General features: G+C 43.3%; 1 protein-coding gene across 1 annotated transcript in view; it reads right to left on the reverse strand.

Annotated features, from left to right (window-relative positions):
* SLC1A2 (solute carrier family 1 member 2) overlaps positions 1–23,422 on the reverse strand; it is a 64,475-nt gene that overhangs the window by 23,889 nt on the left and 17,164 nt on the right. The window contains exons 6-8 of the mRNA XM_055423842.2: positions 14,559–14,792; positions 9,243–9,437; positions 4,923–5,057 (exon numbers count right to left, since the gene is read on the reverse strand). Coding sequence (XP_055279817.1) covers positions 4,923–5,057; positions 9,243–9,437; positions 14,559–14,792 — 564 coding nt within the window. The remainder of the gene's footprint in view (positions 1–4,922; positions 5,058–9,242; positions 9,438–14,558; positions 14,793–23,422) is intronic.

The following is a 23,422-nucleotide window of genomic DNA, read 5'->3' on the forward strand; positions in this document are numbered from 1 at the left end:
GATAGTATTACAAGCTGCCTCACAATGTGCTGCAACTTTTTCAACAAGTCCAAATGACACATGTAGAACAACGTCTGACACTGAGTATCAGTTATTAGAGTCTGGTGTCCTCTTGATCTCCTTTCATTGAATGGATACCCCCAATATCAACTGGAGCTCAGAAAAGAGTAGAGATGTTCACATACCACAGTCAGGAACTCCTGCTCCCCCTTCTCTACCTCTGCTCCATTGCTTCTGCAGGTGAGGTCCCTGGATTGAGCATCAGCATCCTCTGGGAACTTATTAGCCAAGCCACTTCTTGGGCCCTCCCCAGATCTTCTGACTCTCCAGTAGGTTGAGTGCACACTCAAGTTTGAGAACCAAAGTTCTATTCCCTCTGGGGGGGCGAATGGGGGAACTTCAGGGTGCCCCCTGAAGGGTGGAGGCCCCCTTTGGCTTCCTTATAAGGAAAGAACTCAACTATGTCCCCAATGAGCAAATACGTCCCCAGAAACAATCTCACCAGCAGTCCTATGTGAGAAGCGGGCCATAGGTCCATCTTCTTTCCTTTTCCCACCTGTGGTCTGACTCAGTTATTTATCACCTTTCCCTGGTACTGGCTTCCTGGCAGGCGCTGGTGGTAAAGAACCCACCTGCAATGTAGGAGACAGACTGAGACGTGGGTTCAATCCCTGGGTCGGTCCCTGGCTGGTCTGAGAGCATCAGTGTTTACAATTAATTGAGCACAGCCAGATACAGATTTCTCTGGAGGAGGAAATGGCAACCCACTCCAGTATTTTTGCCTGGAAAATCACATGGACTGAGGAGCCTGGCAGGCTACAGTCCATGGGGTTGCAAAGAGTCAGACATGACTGAGTGACTAAGCTAGCAAGCCTGGTACTGATCCCCCAGTTTTCCTTCCATCCTGACGCCTCAGAGACAGGGGGGATGTCAGCAAGGACTCATAAATATCTGCCAAGGACTCCTGACGCAAAGGGCTTCTTGGACCCTGGGGGAGGTTCTGATTTTACCAGCCCCTCCCATCCGGTGTTCTAGGACTCAGATACTTTCAGAGCCCAGAATCTTGGTTTTCACCATGACATTTACAGAGCAGCTAAGCCTGCTCATTGAAAATCATCCAGGGCTTGGCAGGCAATAATGTGGCTGGCTGACCTCCAGCAGTTGGCAAACAGCATGGCACGTTAAATGTCACTGTGGGCTTTGTTTGGTTCTAAATTGAAAAATTGCTAGAGTTATGAAAGCTTACAAACCTCACAAACCTGGGAAGGAAAAGAAACGTCCTGCTTTTCTTTGTCTCCTGCACAGACTACATCAGCAGGGAAAAACCAAAGCCCCCTGCACCCTTCTCTCAACTCATCCCCCTGCCCCACTCACACACTGAAGGGCATCCCACAGCCATGGAGCCCATGACCAAGAGCGTGTTTCCAGAACTCCTCTTGTTGGTGAGAAAGAATGTGGAACCGTTACTAATTCAAAGCAGATCTGACCTAGCTACAGACCCCTACACACTTTCCCAGGATCCTCTACCCTCCCTTTTTCTTTGCTTCTGAAAAGGAATGTTCATGCTCATTTGTATATAAACATCCATCCCCAGCAGAATCCTAGTCTGGGTCTTAAAAGTGGAAGGGCATTCAAGGGCACGGGGTCTAGACTGTGCTTTCAAGCTGGTAGGTTTACTGTTCCCACTGTCCACATGACACAGTTGAATCCAGAAAGTAAGTAACTAGCCCCCAGTCCCACCATGAGTAGGTGCAGAGTTCAGACATGGGGCTCCCGCCTCTGCCTTTCTCCCCTTGATCACAGAGCCTCTTTCTTTCTGAGATCAGACCCCAGAACTAGAAGCGAGTTCTTCAATCACTCTACCCTTTCCAGTTGCAGCCTGCAATGATGTTTTCTCATATGTAATCTCATCAATAGTTAATCCAAACGGATCATCGTGTTTTTGCTGTTGTTCAGCCAACTCCCTCCTGCTAGCATGTTTCACCTCCAGAATGAGGACACCTTGCTCAGGGTGCAGGTGTGAGCCTGTGAGCGCCCATTTGCTGACATTTAGGTCAGGAGGAGGCAGGGTTGTGCATGTTTCATGAGCCTCCAAGAGGCTTGGAAGATGACTGCCAGGAAGACCAGCCCACAATGACTGCTCCAAGGAGGCCGGAGGACTTGAAGTCTAAGAGTGGCTAAGACCTACATTGTACCCTCTTTGTCCCCACTTAACCTCCTTGTTTTGTTTTGTTTTTAATCCTGAGAGAGGGGAAAAAAAACAAGTCAGACAAAAAATTCTCTTGTTAGTATGCAAAACGAGGGGTGCCCCGAATCAGCTTGCTTTTCCCAACCTCTCTGATTCTGGACCGCTTTGCGCCTCCTCCTGGGTTCCAACTAGGAAACTGTGTGGGGTGGTGTGCAGGGCCCTGACCTAGCCACACAGGCTGCCCTGTGCTTTTGGACACTCAGCTTCCTCACCTGTGAAACGCACCACTGTGCCCTTTATCGATTAACTGTAAACCAAGGTAAAGAGCACGGTGGTACCGACCAAATATCAGCTCCTTTTCTTCATTCCTGATAAAACAAGTGCATTTTTCCACTTACATGAATTTGCATTATAATGGGGGGCAGCATCTATACTAATCATTGCTACAGAGATAAATCTCTAATGGTGGATTTCAGGCCTTGGCAACAAGTCCAAGAAGAGAGTAGACGATGTAGCTGGAGCAGGCAAAGGACCCTAACAACATAAGTTCAAAGGTCAAAGAGGTAGAGGAGGCTCAAGGCCCAAGGGAAGCAGCTGGGACTTTAAGAGCTTCTTCTGTCATTCCTCAGGGGTGGAAAGGCCCCTGGTTATCACAAAGCAGCTCTGTGTGTTATCACAAATGCAGCTTACTTTAGCATGCATTTACTGAATTCCTGCTGTGTGCTCTGTCCCCAACAGTTGCCAACATCTTTATTTCCACTTTGTCCTCCTCCTAACCAAAACCGACCCCACCCCTTAGTCTCTCTTATCCTATTTTCTCTAAATCCTTCCACCAAACCCACCAACCAATCTCAGTTGCCCCCATAACTGCCTTGTTTGGATGGACGTCATGAGAAAGTCTGCCGCTTGGGGCCAGCGCAGGGCACAGAGAACCACCAAACTAGCGCTAACGTCCCTCTACCCCCTTTGAGAGAGACTCATCTCCCATGAAAGGCATTTCCAGGGCATTTCTCTGGTGACAGAAGAACGAGCCAGGAAGATCCGTGTCCCTCCTGGGCTGAACAGATTCTGTCCACTTCTCATTTCCAACTAAACCTCAAGAACAGGCAAGTTTTCTGGAAAGACCAGGCTTCCCTCTGACCTGCCAAGATGTCCTTCTTGCCTTTGGCCACCTGCACGTTTCTCTCTTTGGAAGGGTGCTTGTAGAGAAGTGGAACCTCTTTAGCATGGAGGAACTCAAGTCCATAAAATGTGGCTTCTGACTCTTAAAATCTGTGTCAATAAATGTCAGAAAAATTGCTGCTGGCAGGTAGGGCAATTTTACAAAATTAAGTGTGAGCACTTTGGATCTCTGCACTCGTCATTCCGAGCCTCTGACTCTGAAGCCAAGGGCTGGCCCCTGTCATGAAGTGCCAGGACTGGACTGGAAGTATCAGTGTACATCCCATAGAACACCAGAGCCCCAGTAAGACCTTGGCAAGAATATGCCAGCCTCCTAATGGGGGCCATCGGGAGAGACTGACCCACCTTTGGGAACAGATAGTGAGTCTCACACTAGGATAATGTCCTTCACTGGGAAAGCGAGCTGGGCCACATGTACACTGTCAAGTTCAATCATCTCTGCAAGGGCTCGAGGCTGTCTACCTTACGTCACCTTTCACCACTTCCTACCTTACACTTTGTGCACCAACAATACCAAACCACTCAGAAGTCTCCACTTTATTTGTTGCTCCTGTGCCTTTGTGTAGGCTTGCCTCGACCAGAATGTCCTATATCCCGCCCCATGGGTACCTGGGTAACTTCTACCTACCTGTTAGGATCCAACTTAGGTACCACTACCTTTAGAAACTTGAATGTGGCCATGACTATGAATGTGGTAGCCTCCAAACCCAAGCAGACCGAGAGTTGAATCTCTATTCATTCTCCCTAAACCTCATTTTTCTTGTTTATAAAATGGAAGTGATCACACCAAATCTTCAGCATTGTTAAAGAAAGCCGTGAAGGACTCATTGTAGCTGACTCATAGTATTCAGTAGCCGTTGCCCTTGTTTTCTGATTACTCCACTCTGCCTTTCCATCCTAGTGTGGGATGGGGGTCTATCTCGATCACTATTATTCTATGTGTGTGCAATTTAGAAATATACATTATTGAAGTATAATTTACATACAATAAAATGTACCCATTTAAGCAGATGTTTTCATGAGTTTCTATTTATGTGAACACCTGTGCATACCTGTGTCTATGGAACATTTCTATCACTCCTAAAGCCTTCTTTGTGCCCTTCCCAGTTAATCCTCATGCCTCTATTTCTGGGCCCAGGCAAATATGATCTCTTTTTACTGCTGGAGATCATATTATCTTTCCCAGAGCCTCACATAAATGGAATCACACAGTGTATATTCCTTTGTGTTTTGTTCACTCAGTATAATCAGCTCACTCAGTTTTGAGGTCCCCTGCATGCTTCAACAGTAACTGGTCCCTTGTAGCTTTGCTTTTAACTTTGTATTTTAATTAATTTGCTTCCTCCACTAGACTCTGAAGCTCTCAAACATTCTTTATCTTCTCTGGTTCCCAAAGAGGCACTTAGTAAATGTTAGGGGGAAGAAAGGAGGGAGGAAATGAGAGTGTTGTCATGGGGACTGGCGAAGAAGATCTTGATGCAACCTTGCATCTTGTCCACCCCTGAGCAGCAGTATTCAGATTCCCAGCAGAACCACACACACAGACACTTACAGCAGCCAGTCCACAGCCACCAGCAGGCTGATGTCCTCGGTCGGCAGGCCTACAGCCGTCAGAATAAGGAGCATGGTGACCAGCCCAGCACTGGGAATACTGGCTGCACCAACGCTGGCCAGTGTGGCCGTGAGGCTGTGAGAACAAAAAAGGTCAGGTCAAAGGAAGAGAAAGCAGCCCTGCCAAAACCATCACTGGCAGGCAATTTTAAGCTCTAATTTTCCCAGCAGTCATAAAATCCCTTTCTCCTCCCAAGGAATAGAGAAATCTGGAGTACCAAGACCCAGGAAATAGGGTCTATTTGGGTTTTGCTCAGTCTGATGGAAGCTTACAAATTCATGGATCAGAGTCTTGCCCCCATCATGACTTGCAATTCACCAAATATATCACAGGGCTCAAATAAGGTAAGCATGGCTCTAATGCAGGCAAGGAAATACTAAAGAAGAAAAACAAATCACCCTTAACCCTTCCGCAGGAACACCACTGCATTCATTTCTGCTTATGTCTCTATGTCTCTGTGAGAAACAGAGACTTCTAGACTAAGTGGCAAGAGCCTGAGGAGGTCATTGCCAACTTTAACATGGGAACTCAGAATAGCAAATATCCAGACTCAGTTGAGTGGACATCAGGGAAACAAACTGACAGAATTCCAAATGACATTAAGCTTTAGATGCCTGGACATTTTGCCAAGGACTGGAAAATACGTTATTCAGAAAGAGGGCGCCAAGAAATGATAATAAAACAATGGGAGACCTTCCTCCTGAAACATCTCATTCCTTGCTTTCCAAGGAACGCCAAGGGCATACCCAGTGCCATTTTGAAGTTGTCTCTGGAAACGAGTTTAATCTAGGGTTCAAGCACCCCATCTAGACACCAGAGGGCCCCTGTGGTCCAGCAAAGGACAGTGACTTTTTCTCCCTCTATTCTGGATGCTATTTATAAAAGTTGTCATTTCTGAATAGACAGCTTATGAAAATATGGATTCCCAACTTGCTTTTCTGACTGCTGAAAAGAAAAAGAGGGCTGCTTTTTCTGTGGTTATATAAAGTTGGTTTTGTGTGTGTGTGTTTATAGTTTTTATAGAGTTTCTGTAGTAGGTCTTCTGGCTTCAAACAAAGAATCAGACTCCCAAACTGGTTTGCCAGTTGGTATGTCCATGTACAAAACCCTGGTATTACAGTCAAAAGGAACCTGAACTTACCTAATCTTACACATGAGGAAAGAAAGTTCCCAGGAGGTTTTGTGGTTTGCACTGGTTTTTCCATATTGCCATCCTACCCCCTACTTAGGCTTATCACAAAACAGATACTCCTCCTAAGTGGGGTTAGAATCCATCTTTGCTTTCACCCTGCCCCAGCAATATGGAGCTGATGTAAGAGTTTAAAGAGCTCCATTTTTTTGGAGTGGGGGGTTTCTACTTAGGTCATAGGAGATAGTAATTAGTAGTGGTTATCAGAGAAGGTTCTCGAGTTGAACGACCTAGCTTTAAATCCCAATTCTGCCACTTATTAAGCACGTGACTTTGGGTAACTTACTTAACCTCTTTGTGTCTTGATTCCCTTATCTGTAAAACAAGAGATAACAATGGGGTCTCACTCATGAAGTATGCAGGAGCTCAGAAATAAAGCACTTAGAAGAGGCTGCTGGCACACTGCAAATTCCCCTCCCCCTAATACATGTGAATTCTTATTCTCATTGGGAAATCTGGGCAGGATGAGGCCGCTTTGCGATGAAAACTTCCCTAAAGTCCCAAGAGCTGGCAGGTGGGAATTCTCAGCCATTTCCCCCAGATGGATAGAACACACCAGGGAAGGGGAACTTCCCAAGTTCCAACGGTCTTGGCTGAGGTTGTTTTGTTTATAACCTCAGTTGCTTCTGTTCTATGAGTCACTCTTACACATCCCTGGGTACTGTGGCCACGTTGTCTTGTTACCCCCTGGTTGTGTGAGACAAACTTCTTTAAAGAAATCTTCCTGGAAGTTGGTTCTCTTTCTGTTCCTCCATCTCAGTTATTCCCAGACCCGAACATTGGCGGAGTGTCTGTGGAACTCTAAGTCCTGCAATAGCCCCTGGGCGGAGATCTTCCCTCTCTTTATCCCTTCCCGCTTTTCACGTCCTTCCACTCCTCTGGCTCACTCCCCTGGCTGGTTTTTGGATGTTGTACAAGATGCCGCACACACATTAATCACAGCAGAACCTCACGGTAACCCTGCAAGGTACATCTGGTTGTACCACCAACTGGATGGGTGGAGAAACTTAGGGTCACTCAGCTTGAACATAGTCTGCTGGGATCTGAGCACTTGTCTGCTCAATTCCAATGCCATGCTGCCTTTTTATGTCTCTTGATCCCTCCTCACATTGAACTCTAAGACTTAACAAATCTGCTGAGAATTCCTGGCCACTGTTCGGCTACATGCAGGGAAATGAGAAGATGAGAAATGTACTTGGAAGCACAGCAATGAAGCTAGACTTGGCTATTTTTCTCTGACTAAACTGGAACTACATATACTATGTAGCAGCCAGGAAACTACCTAACTACATATACATATACTACACATGGACATATATGAACATATACTCCTTGGGGCAGGGGCGGGTGTCTCCCAGAGATAGCCCTTGTGATGTCTACAAACATAGCAGATTTGGTTGAACTTGCCAGGGGCACCAGTATTAAATAAATCTGGCCAACTTTCTCCTTTGTCCAGTGAAAATTCTCAGTACTATCATTATTAAAATAAAGGATAAATTTAAGTAATTCAAGCCCAATCTCAATCACCTGGTCCGATTTGCAAGTTCTCATCTAATGATGTGAGCTTGATGGGAAGCATGGTTGCGTCATCAATGGGAGACTTCAGAGACATTAAAAAGCTCCATTTATCTTTGAATTTTAAAGTAAGGGAGGCTGGTTTGTCTTTGAATTTAAAAGGAAGGGAGGTTGGCAGTCCTGTACACAGTCTGTTAGGACATGACTTAGAAGGCTACATGACTTAGAAGGACATGACTTGATAATTGACGTAAAGCATGTTTTCCACTGAGTAACATCATGTCACTCACTGTATCACTGTCACATTTTTCCGTCATATGCTAGGAGTACTGTATCTGATTAAGCATCAATAACAGTATAATACTAGTAGCTAAGATTTATTGACAGGTGACTACATATCAGGCACAGTGCTCTCAATCACCCTAGAATATGTGATTATTGTCCCATTATTTGAAATTGAGGCTCCTTTACAGTACTGCTATAGATTGAAGTGCGTCCTCCCAAAATTCATTTGTTGAAGCCCTAATCTCCAATGTAATGGTACTTGAAGATGGAGCCTTGGTCATGAAGGTAGAGTTCTTATGGTGGGATTAGTGCCCTCGTGAGAGGAGACATCAGAGAACTTGCTGTCTCTCTCCAGGTACCGAGGAAAGTCCATGTGAGTGAACATCTAGAAGGCAGTTATTTGCAAATCTGGAAGAGGACATTCTTCAGGAGTTGAACCCACTGTCACCTTAATCTTGGACTTCCCATCCTCCAGAACTGTAAGAAATAAACATCTTCTGTTTGAGCCAAATAGTCTGTGGTATTTTGTTACACAGCATGAGCTGACTGAGACAAGTACATACCTCCTAGGATGGTTGTTAGGATTAGATAAATTAATACATACAAGTAGGCGTGATCTTTAAGTCTGCAGAGAAGCAGCATGTTTTTAATGACATATTGGAAAAGTATTCTTTCTGAATTTTTAAAAATGATAAATACATAGGTAAAATGACTTTAGAAAAAACAAAAAAAAATTACTATTTATTTGTAATAAAATGTTATGTGCTGTATTGAGGAATCTCTTCCTCCAAGTACTTTATCAGCTATGCTGTCATTCCCTGGAATGCTGAAGGAAGCATATTTTAAGAAAAACTGGATCCAGAGTCAGTTGATGCTGGTCGCAGTAACAGCCCTTCTGGCTCATTACTGACAGTATTACAGCTTCGGACAAACTACCAAGCTCCGGAAGCCTGTGCTTCTTCATCTATTAAATAAACATAGAAGTAACTGCCTTGGAACATCACACGATGGTTAAAAATTAATTAATATCAAATTTCTGAAGCAATTTCGCATAGGCAATATAAACAGAAGACATTAGTGTGAGCCTGCTTAATCCCTCTTCCAGTCTTCCCTTTGAGCTTGCCAATAATTCCTCTTCTCTTTTATTTCTTTCACCATCCTTCTACCCAGATTAACTGAAACTGAAGTGGCCTCTGTGAAGTGGAATTAGTGTGGAAGGGACAAAAGGGCAAGGGGTTGTTTCAGTGCTTCAGCCCACCCACCTCACTCACCTCACGGTCACAATCTGGCCTCCATCTAGGACGACGCCATTCATTTGGGCTATAAAGATGGCAGCCACTGCTTCATAAAGGGCCGTACCATCCATGTTAATGGTTGCTCCAACTGGCAGGACAAATCTAGTCACACGCTTATCAATCCCCAGATTTTCTTCCAAGCAGCGGAAGGTGACGGGCAAAGTTCCAGCACTAAGGGACAACAAGAGAGATGAGAGTTATGTCCACTTTAGAGAAGCAGGACAAAGCACAAGCTGAAATGCCACCACAAAGCTTTTGTTCTTTGTTCCAATCAAACAATGTGACTTGAGAAAAGCAGCATCTGGAACTAAATTAAAACCCATCAATTTGCCATATAGGCCATTACACAGTATTGAATAGAGTTCTGTAACTCCAGTAAAAAATGTTTTAAATCCAAATAAATTTTAATTCTAGAAATAAAGCAAAACAAAAAACAAAACAGAAACAAAAAAACCCTTGATTTGGAGGCTCAAATTCAATCTTATTAAGATGCTTATTAGGCAGCAAAATATTTTTGTTGGTTCTAGTTTGAGATCTACTCAGAGCTTCAAGTTCTCCTTTCCCTTTGGTCCCTGTTTCCATCTTGGATTAAATATTCAAAACCTGTGTGATTGTCCACATTAATTGGGCTGCAAAATAAAGGTATCAGAAAAGGACCAGCTACTAATAGTAAGACAGAATGAGGAATTTTTGAATGACCCATAATTTTATGCTAGAAACACTGTTTCCAACAAGATTAACTACATGGGTTGTACCCAGCCCCTGGGAATTGCCCTGAGCTGGCTTGCTAATTTTGAGAAAGCTGGACAAATATGGTAAGCTCCATTCAGCAAGAATCCAAGTTTCTAGCAATTCCCTGGGGATCCTGACAGACATTCCAACTCCCTGATAAATGGTCATTGCCAACTCTAGAGTCTTTCCTATGACATAGGGCAGAAAAGCTCTGTAGCTAATCAAAAACCCAATGTGGAGTGACTTCACTCCCACTCCTCCCAGGCGTGGGATGCAAATTCATGACCATATGAATCAGTCTCAAGGGCCAGAACTCCTGACATGTTCAGTGTCTTCTAAAAGAGGAGACCTACAAGAGTAAGGGTTGCTGAAAGCCAGACTATTTATTTCCACGTGGATAGAGGTGATGGGAGGGCAAGTGGATTTGCTTCAGAGTTTAATGAATATGGAAAGCAACACAGAACATTCCAACTGCCATGGGAATACCTTGTGAGCCATTCTCTTTTTTCTTATTCAAACTTTAGCAAACTAACTTGAGAGGAACCCCTAGTCTGGACGGCACATTTTCCTCTCTTGCCTTTACAGCCTTAGTCACTGTTCCCTCCTACTTGTCAGAATTAGGGCTCGAGCCAAGCTGGACAAAGACACCTGCAAAGGCCTCGGTTTCTCAGAGATCGGAAGAGGACTGTCAGTTTCAGACATGATAAATAAAACGCAGATTCCAGGACCAACTCAGAACCAAGGACCCTGAAGCTCCAAACTTAGGGTCTCCTAAATCTTCACCTTAACATCCCACAGACCCACAAGCCCTATTAACAACCTTAGAGAAGCCAGAGTCATCTTACTGAACCATTCTTTGTGATTTCAGGTCAGGGGTCTGTCTCATAACTCCTCTTTGGTTTGAGGTGGGGAAAAGTTACGGCTGTTTGGAGACCTCTCATTAAAAAAACCCTAGGAACCCAGAGAAAAGGTTGGGGTCTGGCCTCATTTATATGCGGGGGTGTCGTTGTACCTGGCTTGCTGCCTCAGCTATTTCAAGAGAAGTTAGTGTCCTTTGACTTCCCTGGTGGCTCAGATGGCAAAGAATCTGCCTGCAATGCAGGAGACCCAGGTTGGATCCCTAGGTGGAGAAGATTCCCCCAGAAAGGGCATGGCAACCCACTCCAGTATTCTTGCCTGGAGAATCCCATGGACAGAGAAGCCTGGTGGGCTGCAGTCCACGGGGTCACAAAGAGCCGAATACAACGGAGCAACAATACTTTCACTTCGTGTCCTTAATTCCTCTCCCACGCCCCCAGCCCTCCTAAGACCCTCTGATGTCACCGGGACACCGTGATTGGTCTGAAATGGCAGCATAGCTGTGGTGGGCAGCTAGATTCTCACTGGTATGAATCCAAGGACACTGCTGGGACGACTGGAATATATCCTATTATTACTGTATTCATTTCCCCTCACTGTCATCAAAGGGTCTTTAGACAATTCAACAAACTGAGGAACACAATTGGTGAGGCATGAAAATATTCTTACTGCCACTAGGAGATATGCTTTGTGTCTTAAAAATTCATATGTACCCCATTAGTCCAAATTAGGATTTGAGAATTTTAACTCTTTCTTGTATTGACAGGCTGACATTCTGACAATGTTTTTTATTGGCTCCTGCCTCCATGGTCATATGACATTCTTCAATGTTGCTGATTATAACTGTCTGGTACTCGAGATTTTTCTTTTTTTTATCCAGGTTAGTTTCAACAGCAGGCACTGAAGTCAGAGGGATGCAGAGAGATGTGTCCCAGGCCACCCCCACACCAATCTGGCTGCCCTGACACCAGCCCCTGTGCCTATTGGGAAAATGGGGCCAATCCTCCCCTCTCTGTCCCATTCAGGCCAAGGGTCGAGGAGGTAGAAAGTATATTTAACTGGCTGTCCCTAGGGCTTTTCCCTTGTGGTCATAATGGGAAAGAAACCCTGAGTTAATTCTCAGTATTTGACTCCTGCCACAGTGACTTTAAAAAGAAATTCCACATCCAGGCAAAAGCCACATTTTAACCAAAGATTAAAACCATATTCTTTTTTCAAATGAAATACAAGGTAAAGGGGGAGAAATGAGTCTAATGTTTGTGGTCTTGGTCAGATAACCCAATAATTTGTCTTTGATTTAAATATAATTTTGGTTTTTTCCTATGATTTTAAGATTTACCTTTGTTGTATAAAGGGACTAGGATAATTGTCTAGTCATTCAAAAGAAATGATAATAATATTTTGAGATAGTATAGATATCAAAACCATAATGGCATTGGAAGAAAATATAAGGTAATATTTTACAGTCTTTGGTGTAAAAGATATTCCTAAGCAAAGTCAAAAATTTAAATACTAAAGGAAAATATTGATGACTTTGTGCTCAGTCGCTTTAGTCAAGTCCAACTCTTTGCAACACTATGGACTGTAGCCCGTCAGGCTCCTCTGTCTGTCGAATTTTCCAGGCAAGAATACTGGAGTGGGTTGTCATCCAGGGGATCTTCCTGACCCAGGGATCAAGCCTGTGTTTCCTGTACTGTAGGGAGATTCTTTTTATCACTGAGCCACCAAAGGTCCGTCTAGTAATAGAAATATAGTTATAGTAAGAGCTGTATTAATAGATATAACATAACTCTTATGATATATTGACCAGTGAAAATTTTGTTGTTTTTGGTTTAGTCACTAAGTTGTGGTCCTACTCTTTGCAACCCCACGAAATATAGCCTGCCGGGCTCCTCCGTCCATGGGATATCCCAGACAAGAATACTGGAGTGGGTTGCTATTTCCTTCTGAAAGGGATCTTCTCAACCCACTTTAGCAATGTACAATATCTGCATATAATAAGAAATGAAAATGTATATAACTGTAAAGATAAACTAAAATGTTACTACTTAGGTATCAGTGGTGATGCGTTTTTACTCCAAATTTTTATTCACTGTTTGAACTTGTTCATAATGAGAAAACATCATGTTCATCACCTAAAAACAAAAATAAAACTAAACCTGATTGTTTTTATTTTTGAAAAAAGTTAACTTTTTCACTAAAAAGACAGGATCTTTATGGATAGAACTCTTTAGCCATAAGAAATTTATAGGACCAAGAAGGAAAAAGGAAATTTTGGAGTGCTTTATCTTGGGAAACCAAATGCAGAATCTAGATCTTCCATATTGTATATATTTTCACTTTTTCTGAAACCTTACATTCTACTAGTCCAAACTTCTCATTGATTTGCAAGATGGAAATATAATTTGGCTTCCTAGGTATCACCACTATGTGCCTATTATGTAACTTAAGAAAAACCTGATGGCCTGCTCAGTAGTTTAGAAGCAGCAGTTTCCCTATGTCACAGAGTAGCTATCTCCCTGGCAGAGCATGGTCATGGGCTCTGTAACAAGGACTTGCCAACCTGTGACTCCAGAGATAACACTGAGCTGTGGGTTGCAGAGCATTTTTGTCTCCCTGCCACCTACTTTATGGCCTCAGTCTTTGTTTCACGAACAGGAAACGTGTGTAGAAATAAAAGCAAACATTGCAGGTTTAGAGAATAAAGCTCCTTTAGTCTTGGAAATTCTACATTGCTTGGTGTTTCTTATGTACTTGTTTTTGCTGATTTGTTGGTTTGTTTTTGCTAAATTCAGTCCAAAGTGGTATCCAAGGAAGAAGAGTTTTTGCTTTTTTTGTCTGCATATCTCTGGAGTCCTCGCTGGCTTCTGAGGTGCTGGAACTAGGTAACGAAGAAGGAACCAACTCTTAGTCAATGTCAAGTCAAATCAATACCAACCTGACTTTCCTCAAAATCAATGGGACTGAATAGTCCATTATGGGTTCAAAGACTTGTCTGATTTCCAGTTTGTTTGAAAAATCTCACCTAACCTACCATTCACCCTGCAAAACCTTTTTCTCTTACTCTTGAAAAATTACTCAATAGAGTGATATGCTGTAATAGCATTTTTCAAATCACAGGTGAGAGAATTTCTTAAATTAAATAGCATCCTGTTATACCCTTTTGGAAAACATCTAAAGCTGAACTCATGCTATATGTGCTTCCCTGGTGGCTCAGATCATAAACAATCTGCCTGCAATGCGGGAGACCCGGGTTCAATCCCGCTGTTGGGAAGATCTCTTAAAGAAGGGAATGGCTACCCACTCCAATATTCTTGCCTGGAGAATACCAAGGATAGAGGAGGCTGGCAGGCTACATTCCATGGGGTCACAAAGAATTGGACATGACTGAGCGACTAACACTTTTCCTTAATGCTATATGTGGCAAATTATGCCTAAAGATAAACAGTATACATTCACCTGGGAAATGTTATATGAGATCGTAGTTCCAGGACAGTGGCATACCAGCAAAAAGTTCATCAGAAAAATCAAAAGTTCCTAAAAGGAGCCAAGAAGCTACAGTGTTCTACTTTTTCAAAAATATTTTAATAATATGTGAAAAGTTTTCTCATTGAATATTGTGATGGGAAGGTTTTGAAAAAGGAGCTGCAAAGAAGTTAAAGGAGCAAGCAGAGAGAAACGGGGATTTCTTGTGTTCTCTACCTGGAAGCGGTACCCAGGGCAGTGATCCAAGCTTGGAAAATGCCAGCAAAAAAGGAGAAAGGGTTTTTCCTGGTCACTAGAAAGTAAATCAAGGGGAGAAAGATCCCCCCATGGATGATGAGGCCGACAATCACGGTGATCATGTACATCCCCAGTTGCCTAGCAACCACTTCTAAGTCCTTGATTGCAATGATCTTCCCACAGATTAGGCAGGCAATACCCAGGGGAGAGTACCTGAAAAATATAAAAGAAAAAGCATGAAAGAGCTGGGGACGGGATTCAGAATTTAAAATCTGGGCCCTCCTAGGTGCCACACCCTGAGGAGAACCCTCCACATTTCTGTACAGAGTGTTTACAAAAGTGGACCAGGAGACTCAAGACATACTATATTTTGCTTCTGACTAGCCACATTATCTGAAATCTTTCCTATGTACCCAGTGGTTCCTGCTGTGATGAAAAGTCCCAAGATAAACGTTGTTGCTCATGTAATTTTTTAGGGCTAGAGGAGACAAGTTTTACCACCTCTTAAGTAAGCACCATGCTTAAAGTTAAGAGACACCCAGGTTACATCTTTAATAATCTTGTTTGACTTCTCTATTCCATATCTCCTTTCTTGAAAATTGAGAATAAATCTAGAGCTTCCCAGAAAACTCATTCAAGTTTCATCAACTTATGAACACTGGTGTTTGTAAATTGTGCTTTGTTTTTGGCTTGAAAAGAATCTAAAAAAATACAGAGAAAGAGAGACAGAGCTGCCCAAACAAGAAAATCATATGAGCCAACGAGCGTGTTTAGAGAAACGTGATTTTATCACGTCCAAATTTCAAAATGTTTCTTTCCATACTTACTCCGACAAGAATGCTGGCTGCCACTCATCGAATTTCAAGCATTATGGGGAGAGATCCACACATTTAATTCTTACCACAACCCTAAAACCAAGATCTCATTATGGCTGTTTGGCAAATGAGGAAATTGAGGTTTGGAAAAGTTAAATAACTGGCCCAAGATCATGAAACCAGGAAAGAGGAGGAGGAGAATAATCTCAGATCTCTGAAACTCTACCACTGGGGGTTTTCACCTCTACCCACCAAACCACTTCCTTGAAGGAGCAGTTGTAGCTTTTTGTACAGAAGCAAACAATTTGCCACCTACCAATCTATCCTAAAATAAACTTATTTTCTATGTCTATATTATTATTATCTTATAGTATGCTTGGAAACAATATACTGTTGTCCTCACTTTCCTTCAGCCAACCATGTTCTTTCTCTCTCACCTTGGGTATACTTTTCACATGCTTGGCATCACCCCTTTTTCACTGCTTAACCTGCTGATGTTGGAGCATGAAATTGTTTAGCCTGTGACACTTCTGACTGAAATGAACATGTCTGTGGGAACACTGCTACCTTATTAAGAACTATGAATATATTTGAAAGAAAGACTGTGGGGCAAATGAAGTCAGGCTCCCAGCTGGAGGAGGGGAGTCAGAAAAAAGAGAAGGACAGTGAGCAGATTTGGTGGTTTCTTTTCTAACAGTTGTGCTTGGAGCAAGCACTTCCTGGGTTACAGCAAAGCCATGAGGAGTAGATGAGAGTCATATGCTCAATTACATGAGAGGTGGAGCTTGTCCAGCCATTTACCAGCTCTGTGACCTTGGCTGGTGACTTATTTCCATTTAACAGATGTGCAAGTCAAGGCTTAGAGAGGCTAACTACAACTTCATGGGATTGCTGTGAGAATTAGGGTTTTTTTTTAAGTGGATTTTTTTTTTTAAGTTTTTACTGAATGTGTCACAATACTGCTTCTGTTTTATGACTTGGCTTTTTGGCCACAAGGCATGTGGGATCTCAGCTCCCCAAGGAAGGAAGGTGAAGTCGCTCAGTCGTGTCCGACTCTTTGCGACCCCATGGACTGTAGTCTATCAGGCTCCTCCGTCCATGGGATTTTCCAGGCAAGAATACTGGAGTGGGTAGCCTTTCCCTTCTCCCGGAGATCTTCCTGACCCAGGGATTGAACCTGAGTATCCCGCATTATAGGTAGACGCTTTACTGTCTGAGCCACCAGGGAAGGGGATCAAACCTGCACCTCTGGCATTGGAAGGCAAAATCCTAATTACTGGTCCACCAGGGAAGTCTGTGATTACGTTTTTGAACTTCCACATATGTACACACTATCGGAAGTCCTGCCCCCCACCAATCCCTGTCAGGACCATTAGTTCTCTGATTGCTGACACAGGTGTGCATGCTTAGCTGCTCAGTCACGTCCAACTCTTTTCGACCCTGTGAACTGTAGCCCGCCAGGCTCCTCTGTCCATGGGATTTTTCAGGTGAGAATACTGGAGTAGGTTCCTATTTCCTCCTTCAGGGGATCTTCCCAACCCAGCGACTGAATCCACAGCTCCTGTGTCTCCTGCATTGTAAGCAGATTCTTCCCCGACTAAGCCATGGGGGAATCCCCCTGACGCAGGCATCCCTTGCTTGTTCTGTTTCTACACATCTACTCATGTCCCCTCATCACCATGCTGAATGAGTCAAGTCTGAGTTAAAAAGACTTTCTAAGGCTTCCTTGGTGGCTCAGCTGGTAAAGAATCAGCCTGCAATGCGGGAGAACTGGGTTCGATCCCTGGGTTGGGAAGATCCCCTGGAGAAGGGGATGGCTACCCACTCCAGTATTCTGGCCTGGAGAATTCCAAGGACAGAGGAGCCTGGCAGGCTACAGTCCGTGGGGTCACAAAGAGTCAGACATGACTGAGCGACTTTCCCTTTCCCTTTCAAGGTATCTCACAGGCTACTGCCACCCAACTATAGATGATTTTATAAGCAAGTGCTCAAGGTCACCACTTTTTTTTTTTAATTTATTTTATTGGAGGCAAATTACCTTACATTAATATATTGGTTGGTTTTGCCATACATTGACACGAATCCGCCCCGGGTGTACATGTGTTCCCTTTCTTGAACCCCCCTCCCACCTCCCTCTTCCCCATATCCTCCCTCCACGTCATCCCCGTGCACCAGCCCCAAGTATCCTGTATCATGTGTTGAACCTGGACTGGTGATTCATTTCACATATGATAATATACATGCTATAATGCTGTTCTTCCCAATCATCCCACCTTTACCCTCTCCCACAGAGTCCCAAAGACTGTTCTATATACCTATGTCTCTTTTGCAGTCTCGTATACAGGGTTAAGGTTGAAGCAAACAACCAAAGCCATAAACCAAAGTGCGTGAAGAGGCTGAGAACTCTTGTGAGGTTTCTAAAGCCAAGTGATGCCCAGAAGTTTCTAAATCAGAAGGATATGACTACAGAGTTGGGGGAGGGAATGGCTCCCATGCTGCCCTGAAACTGGCTGTATCCTCAGCTCTGGACAGCATTTTCAAAGCCACTGATTCATCCAGGACTGGCCTGTGGCATCTTTTTCTTACTGTTGCATCACTCTTTTCTTCCTCCGCCCACTTCATACCTCAGTTCTTATTATCTTAAGGTTCTCACCAAGGTCTGCTCTCTGCTCCATGAACAGGCTCATCCACAGCACTAATTTACCCAATCTCAGCCCGTGTAACCGCAGACTCCTGCCTCCAAATCACCTGGCCTGCCTGAAACAACAAGGATTCCCTGGACCCACCACATACTGACTGAGAATTTCCTAGAGCTAGCCTTGGGGCATTTATACCCCAAACAATTTCCCCAAGTCATTCTGATGTGTTTAGAAATCAGTGTTTTCAGCGATAAAATCTGATCTGCAATGGCTAGAATACAGATATTCCTTGGTTAGTCTTTGGGAACCATTTCCTTTATTTAGCTGCAACTTATTCAAGGCTTCCAGTTTTAACCCACTAAAATGATTAACTGGGGACTTTCAAAGACAGGACAGATGGTGGGCCAGACACTTGGAGTGGATAGAGGTAAGTGGAGGGACTTTCTCAGTCCTGCCCTGAAGTCACTGTGGTCTGTCCCACACGTTGCCAATAACAACACCAGTCTACCAGTTTGGGGCAGATTTCAAGAGAACTCAAGTGTTGGAAGAACTTATCAATAAAGATTCCAAAAATTACCCAAGGTGCTGTCCATATTCAGGGTAAGGAAGAAGCACAAATCTCCATTTTCCCATTTTACTTCAGGAGAGGTTCTGGTTATCCAAAAAGTCACTTTTGCTGAGAGTTACCATATGGGGGCTAGAACTTTTAGGATAGAGTGAAAGTCAGTTCATGCAGCCTCCAGGCTCCATTATATGAGTAGTGCCTAACATTGTTGCTGGCAGAGAAGACACGCTCAAAAGTATTTTGGAAGTGAAAGAATGAATCGATGGATGGGTGGTTGGTGGACTGGGGGTGGATGGATGGTGGCGGTAGTGGGTTAACTGGGAGGAAGAATTGAAACAGTGAGGAGAGATTTCACTTCTTACTGTATGTTTCTATGGTGGTGAGAATATGAAAAGTTTTACTTTCCATATGTTTTGCAGATTTTGAAAAAAAAATGTTTTAAAGCACTCTGCAAAAAATGAGGATATGAAAATCACACCGAAATTAAGAGTTTTTCTTTCTTTCCTTTAGGTGATTCAGAGGGCTTTGCAGGCTTCTTAAGGAATTCATGAGCACAGAGAAACAAAGCTTATGGATTGAATTGATAATAATGATAATTATAATATAATAACAATATTGTGCCTGCAAACGTGCTAAGTCACTTCAGTCATGTCTAACTCTTTGCGATCCCATGGAATGTAGCCCACCAGGTTCCTCTGTCCCCAGGATTCTCCAGGCAAGAATACTGGAGTGGGTTGCCACGCCCTCCTTCAGGGGATCTTTCTGATCCAGGAATTGGACCTGCATCTCCTGTGCCTCGTGCAGATTCTTACTGCTGGGCCACCAGTTAAGAGAAAGTCACTCAGTCATGCCGGACTCTTTAGACTATACAGTGACCCTATAGACTATACAGTGAACTGAACTGAGACTATACACTCCATGGAATTCTCCAGGCCAGAACACTAGAGTGGGTAGCCTTTCCCTTCTCCAGGATCTTCCCAACTCAGGGATCAAATCCAGGTCTCCAACCTTGCAGGCAGATTCTGTACCATCTGAGCCACAAGAGAAGCTCCCCTGAGCCACCAGGGAAGCCCTAATGATTATTATACTAGTTCGTATAAAATGCTTAGACGGGTCCCAGCACACAGGATCTGCTCCACAACTATTTGTCACAATTTCACTCAATTCTCACAGCAACCCTATGATGTGGATTCTATGATCAACCCATCTCACAGGTGAAGATGAGGAGTGTAGCGTGTACCTAACTTGTCTAACATCACTCAGCTCATAAGAGGAAGATCCCCAGTTCAGATAGAAGTTGACTTTAATAACATTTCTTTTTAATTCCCATTACTAAGGCCATGCAACACTGGGCAAGCTAACCAATGTGCATGGTTTTCTCATCTGGAAAATGAAGTTCACCAAACTACCTATTTTTGGTAGGTCTTCAGTTCAGTTGAGTCGCTCAGTCGTGTCCGACTCTTTGTGACCCCATGAATCACAGCACGCCAGGCTTCCCTGTCTATCACCAACTCCCAGAGCTTACTCAAACTCCTGTCCATCGCATCCGTGATGCCATCCAATCATCTCATCCTCTGTTGTCCCCTTCTCCTCCTGCCTTCAATCTTTCCCAGCGTCAGGGTCTCTTCAAATGAGTCAGTTCTTTGCATCAGGTGGCCAAAGTATTGGAGTTTCAGCTTCAGCATCAGTCCTTCCAATGAATATTCAGGACTGATTTCCTTTAGGATGGACTGGTTGGATCTCCTTGCAGTCCAAGGGACTCTCAAGAGTCTTCTCCAACACCACAATTCAAAAGCATTAATTCTTTGGTGCTCAACTTTCTTCATAATCCAATTGTCACATCCATACATGACGACTGGAAAAACCATAGCCTTGACTAGACGGAACTTTGTTGGTAAAGTAATGTCTCTGCTTTTTAATATGCTGTCTAGGATGGTCATAGCTTTTCTTCAAAGGAGCAAGCATCTTTTACTTTCATGGCTGCAATCACCATCTTCAGTGATTTTGGAGACCCCAAAAATAAAGTCTCTCACTGTTTCCACTGTTTCCCTATCTATTTGCCATGAAGTGATGGGACCGGATGCCATGATCTTAGTTTTCTGAATGTTGAGTTTTAAGCCAACTTTTTCACTTTCCTCTCTCACTTTCATCAAGAGGCTCTTCAGTTCCTCCTCGCTTTCTGCCATAAGGGGGGGTGTCATCTGTGTATCTGAGGTTATTGATATTTCTCCCGGGAATCTTGATTCCAGCTTGTGCTTCATCAAGCCCAGCATTTCTCATGATGTACTCTGCATATAAATTAAATAAGCAGGGTGACAATATACCGTCTTGATGTATTCCTTTCCCGATTTGGAACCAGTTGTTGTTCCATGTCCAGTTCTAACTCCTGCTTCTTGCCCAGCATACAGATTTCTCAGGAGGCAGGTCAGGCGGTCTGGTATTCCCATCTCTTTAAGAATTTTCCACAGTTTGTTGTGATCCACACAGTCAAAGGCTTTGGTGTAGTCAATAAAACAGAAGTAGATGTTTTTCTTGAACTCTCTCACTTTTTCAGTGATCCAGCGGATGTTGGCAATTTGATCTCTGGTTCCTCTGCTTTTTATAAATCCAGCTTGAACATCTGGAAGTTCACGGTTCATGCACTGTTAAAGCCTGGCTTGGAGAATTTTGAGCATTACTTTGCCAGATGAGTGCAACTGTGCAGTAGTTTGAACATTCTTTGGCATTGCCTTTCTTTGGGATTGGAATGAAAACTGACCTTTCCCAGTCCTGTGGCCACTGCTAAGTTTTCCAGATTTGCTGGCATATTGAGTGCAGCACTTTCACTAGGTCTTACTGTGACAAATAAAAGAGTCAACGCATGTAAAATACTGGAACAGTATTAGGCATGTAGCAGCAATTTGGAAAATCTTAGTTATGACCTAAAATAATGATTATAATAATTATTACCTTCTCAATAATAGATACAGGAGAGTAATTGAAAAAGTGCTGAACATATAGCAAGAATTTAACAATTCTGTCATTAATTTAATATCCTAGTGGCTCTGCTTACAATGCAGAAGACATGGGTTCCATCCCTGGGTTGGAAGATCCCCTGGAGAAGGAAATGGCAACCCACTTCATTATTTTTGCCTGAGAAATCCCATGGACAGAGGAGCCTGGCAGGCTACAGTCCATAGGGTCCACTGAGTGACTAACACATCCCATGCTAGCATTGCTAGATTAATAACAATCTCCTCAATGATGCTTTGTGCTATTATTACTACTCTTTTCTAAAATTTTTAAACAACTTTTTATTTTACATCAGAGTATAGCCGATTAGCAATGTTGTGACGTTTCAGATAGACAGCAAAGGGACTCAACCATACATATACATATATCCATTCTCCTGCAAACTCCCCTCCCATCCAGGCTGCCACATAACATTGAGAAGAGTTCCCTGTGTATACAGTAGGACCTTGTTGGTCATTCATTTTAAATACAACAATGTGTACATGTCTATCCCTAAGTCTCTAACCATCTCTTGCCCCCATTCTTCCCCCTGGGAACCATAAGTTCATTCTCTAAGGTTGTGAGTCTATTTCTATTTCGTAAATAAGTTCAGTTGTATCATTTCTTTTTAGATCCCACATATAAGGGATGTCATATGATATTTCTCCTTTACTGTCTGACTTACTTCACTCAGCATGACAATCCTTAGATCCAACCATATTACTACATATGGCATTATTTCATTCTCCTTAATGCTAATATTCCATTGTACATATGTACCATATCTTCTTTGCTCATTTACCTGTCAATGAACATTTAGGTTGCTTCCATGTCTTGGCTACTATAAACAGTGTTGCAATGAAAATTGGGGTGCATGTATCCTATCGGATCATGTTTTGGGGGGTTATATGGCCAGGGGGGGATTATAGGGATATATGGCAGCACTAGTTTGTTTTTTAACTATTATTACTATTCTTACTATTGCATAGAGAAGACTACAAAAGAACTCTGATGATTTAAGCTTTGAGGGTGTCAGTTAAGACGTGGTTGACTGTTTTATCCAGAACCTTCTTATACACATCATTATCAATTGCTTGCAAGGCAGCTGAAGAATGAAATAAATATGTAGGATTGACAGCTCACGTCATATTACACCCTCCAGACTGTTGGGCTGGATGTGGTAACCAAACAGCTGTTAGAAACCATTCCATAGGCCTTGCTCCTGACTCACAATTGCTCTTCTTCTCCTGGGATATGATGCTAAATCTTTAGGAGTTTTGGTTTCAGTGAAGAGGAAACATTTTGATCCACACCCACTCCATCCCTGGGGAGAAGGGAGGCTACACTTTATCTCATGACTCATCTGATTTCCTAGAAGATTCCTTCTGCTTCAAGGGCTTAGTGGAAATGACACTGGCATGGATGAAGGAAGGAATTTTCATACACAACCCACATCATTGACATCATAGTAAAGAAAACTGAGCTGCATATTTACAGTGAGGGTGCTCACTCTGCTAGGAATTCTAGGAAGTAAAGGCAGATCTTTAATGTTTAAAACTAAGACGCCTGTTCTTCTTTGCATATCCATTCAGTTCAGTCACTCAGTTGTGTGCGACTCTTTGCAACCCCATGAATCGCAGCACGCCAGGCCTCCCTGTCCATCACCAACTGCCAGAGTCTACCCAAACCCATGTCCATTGAGTCGGTGATGCCATGCAACCATCTCATCCTCTGTTGTCCCCTTCTCCTGCCTTCTATCTTTCCCAACATCAGGGTCTTTTCTAATGAGTCAGCTCTTCGCATCAGGTGGCCAAAGTATTGGAATTTCAGCTT

Source organism: Moschus berezovskii, chromosome 14 (genome assembly GCF_049115385.1).
Source record: "Moschus berezovskii isolate FMDL1 chromosome 14, NW_MosBer_1.0, whole genome shotgun sequence".
Classification (NCBI taxonomy): domain Eukaryota; kingdom Metazoa; phylum Chordata; class Mammalia; order Artiodactyla; family Moschidae; genus Moschus; species Moschus berezovskii.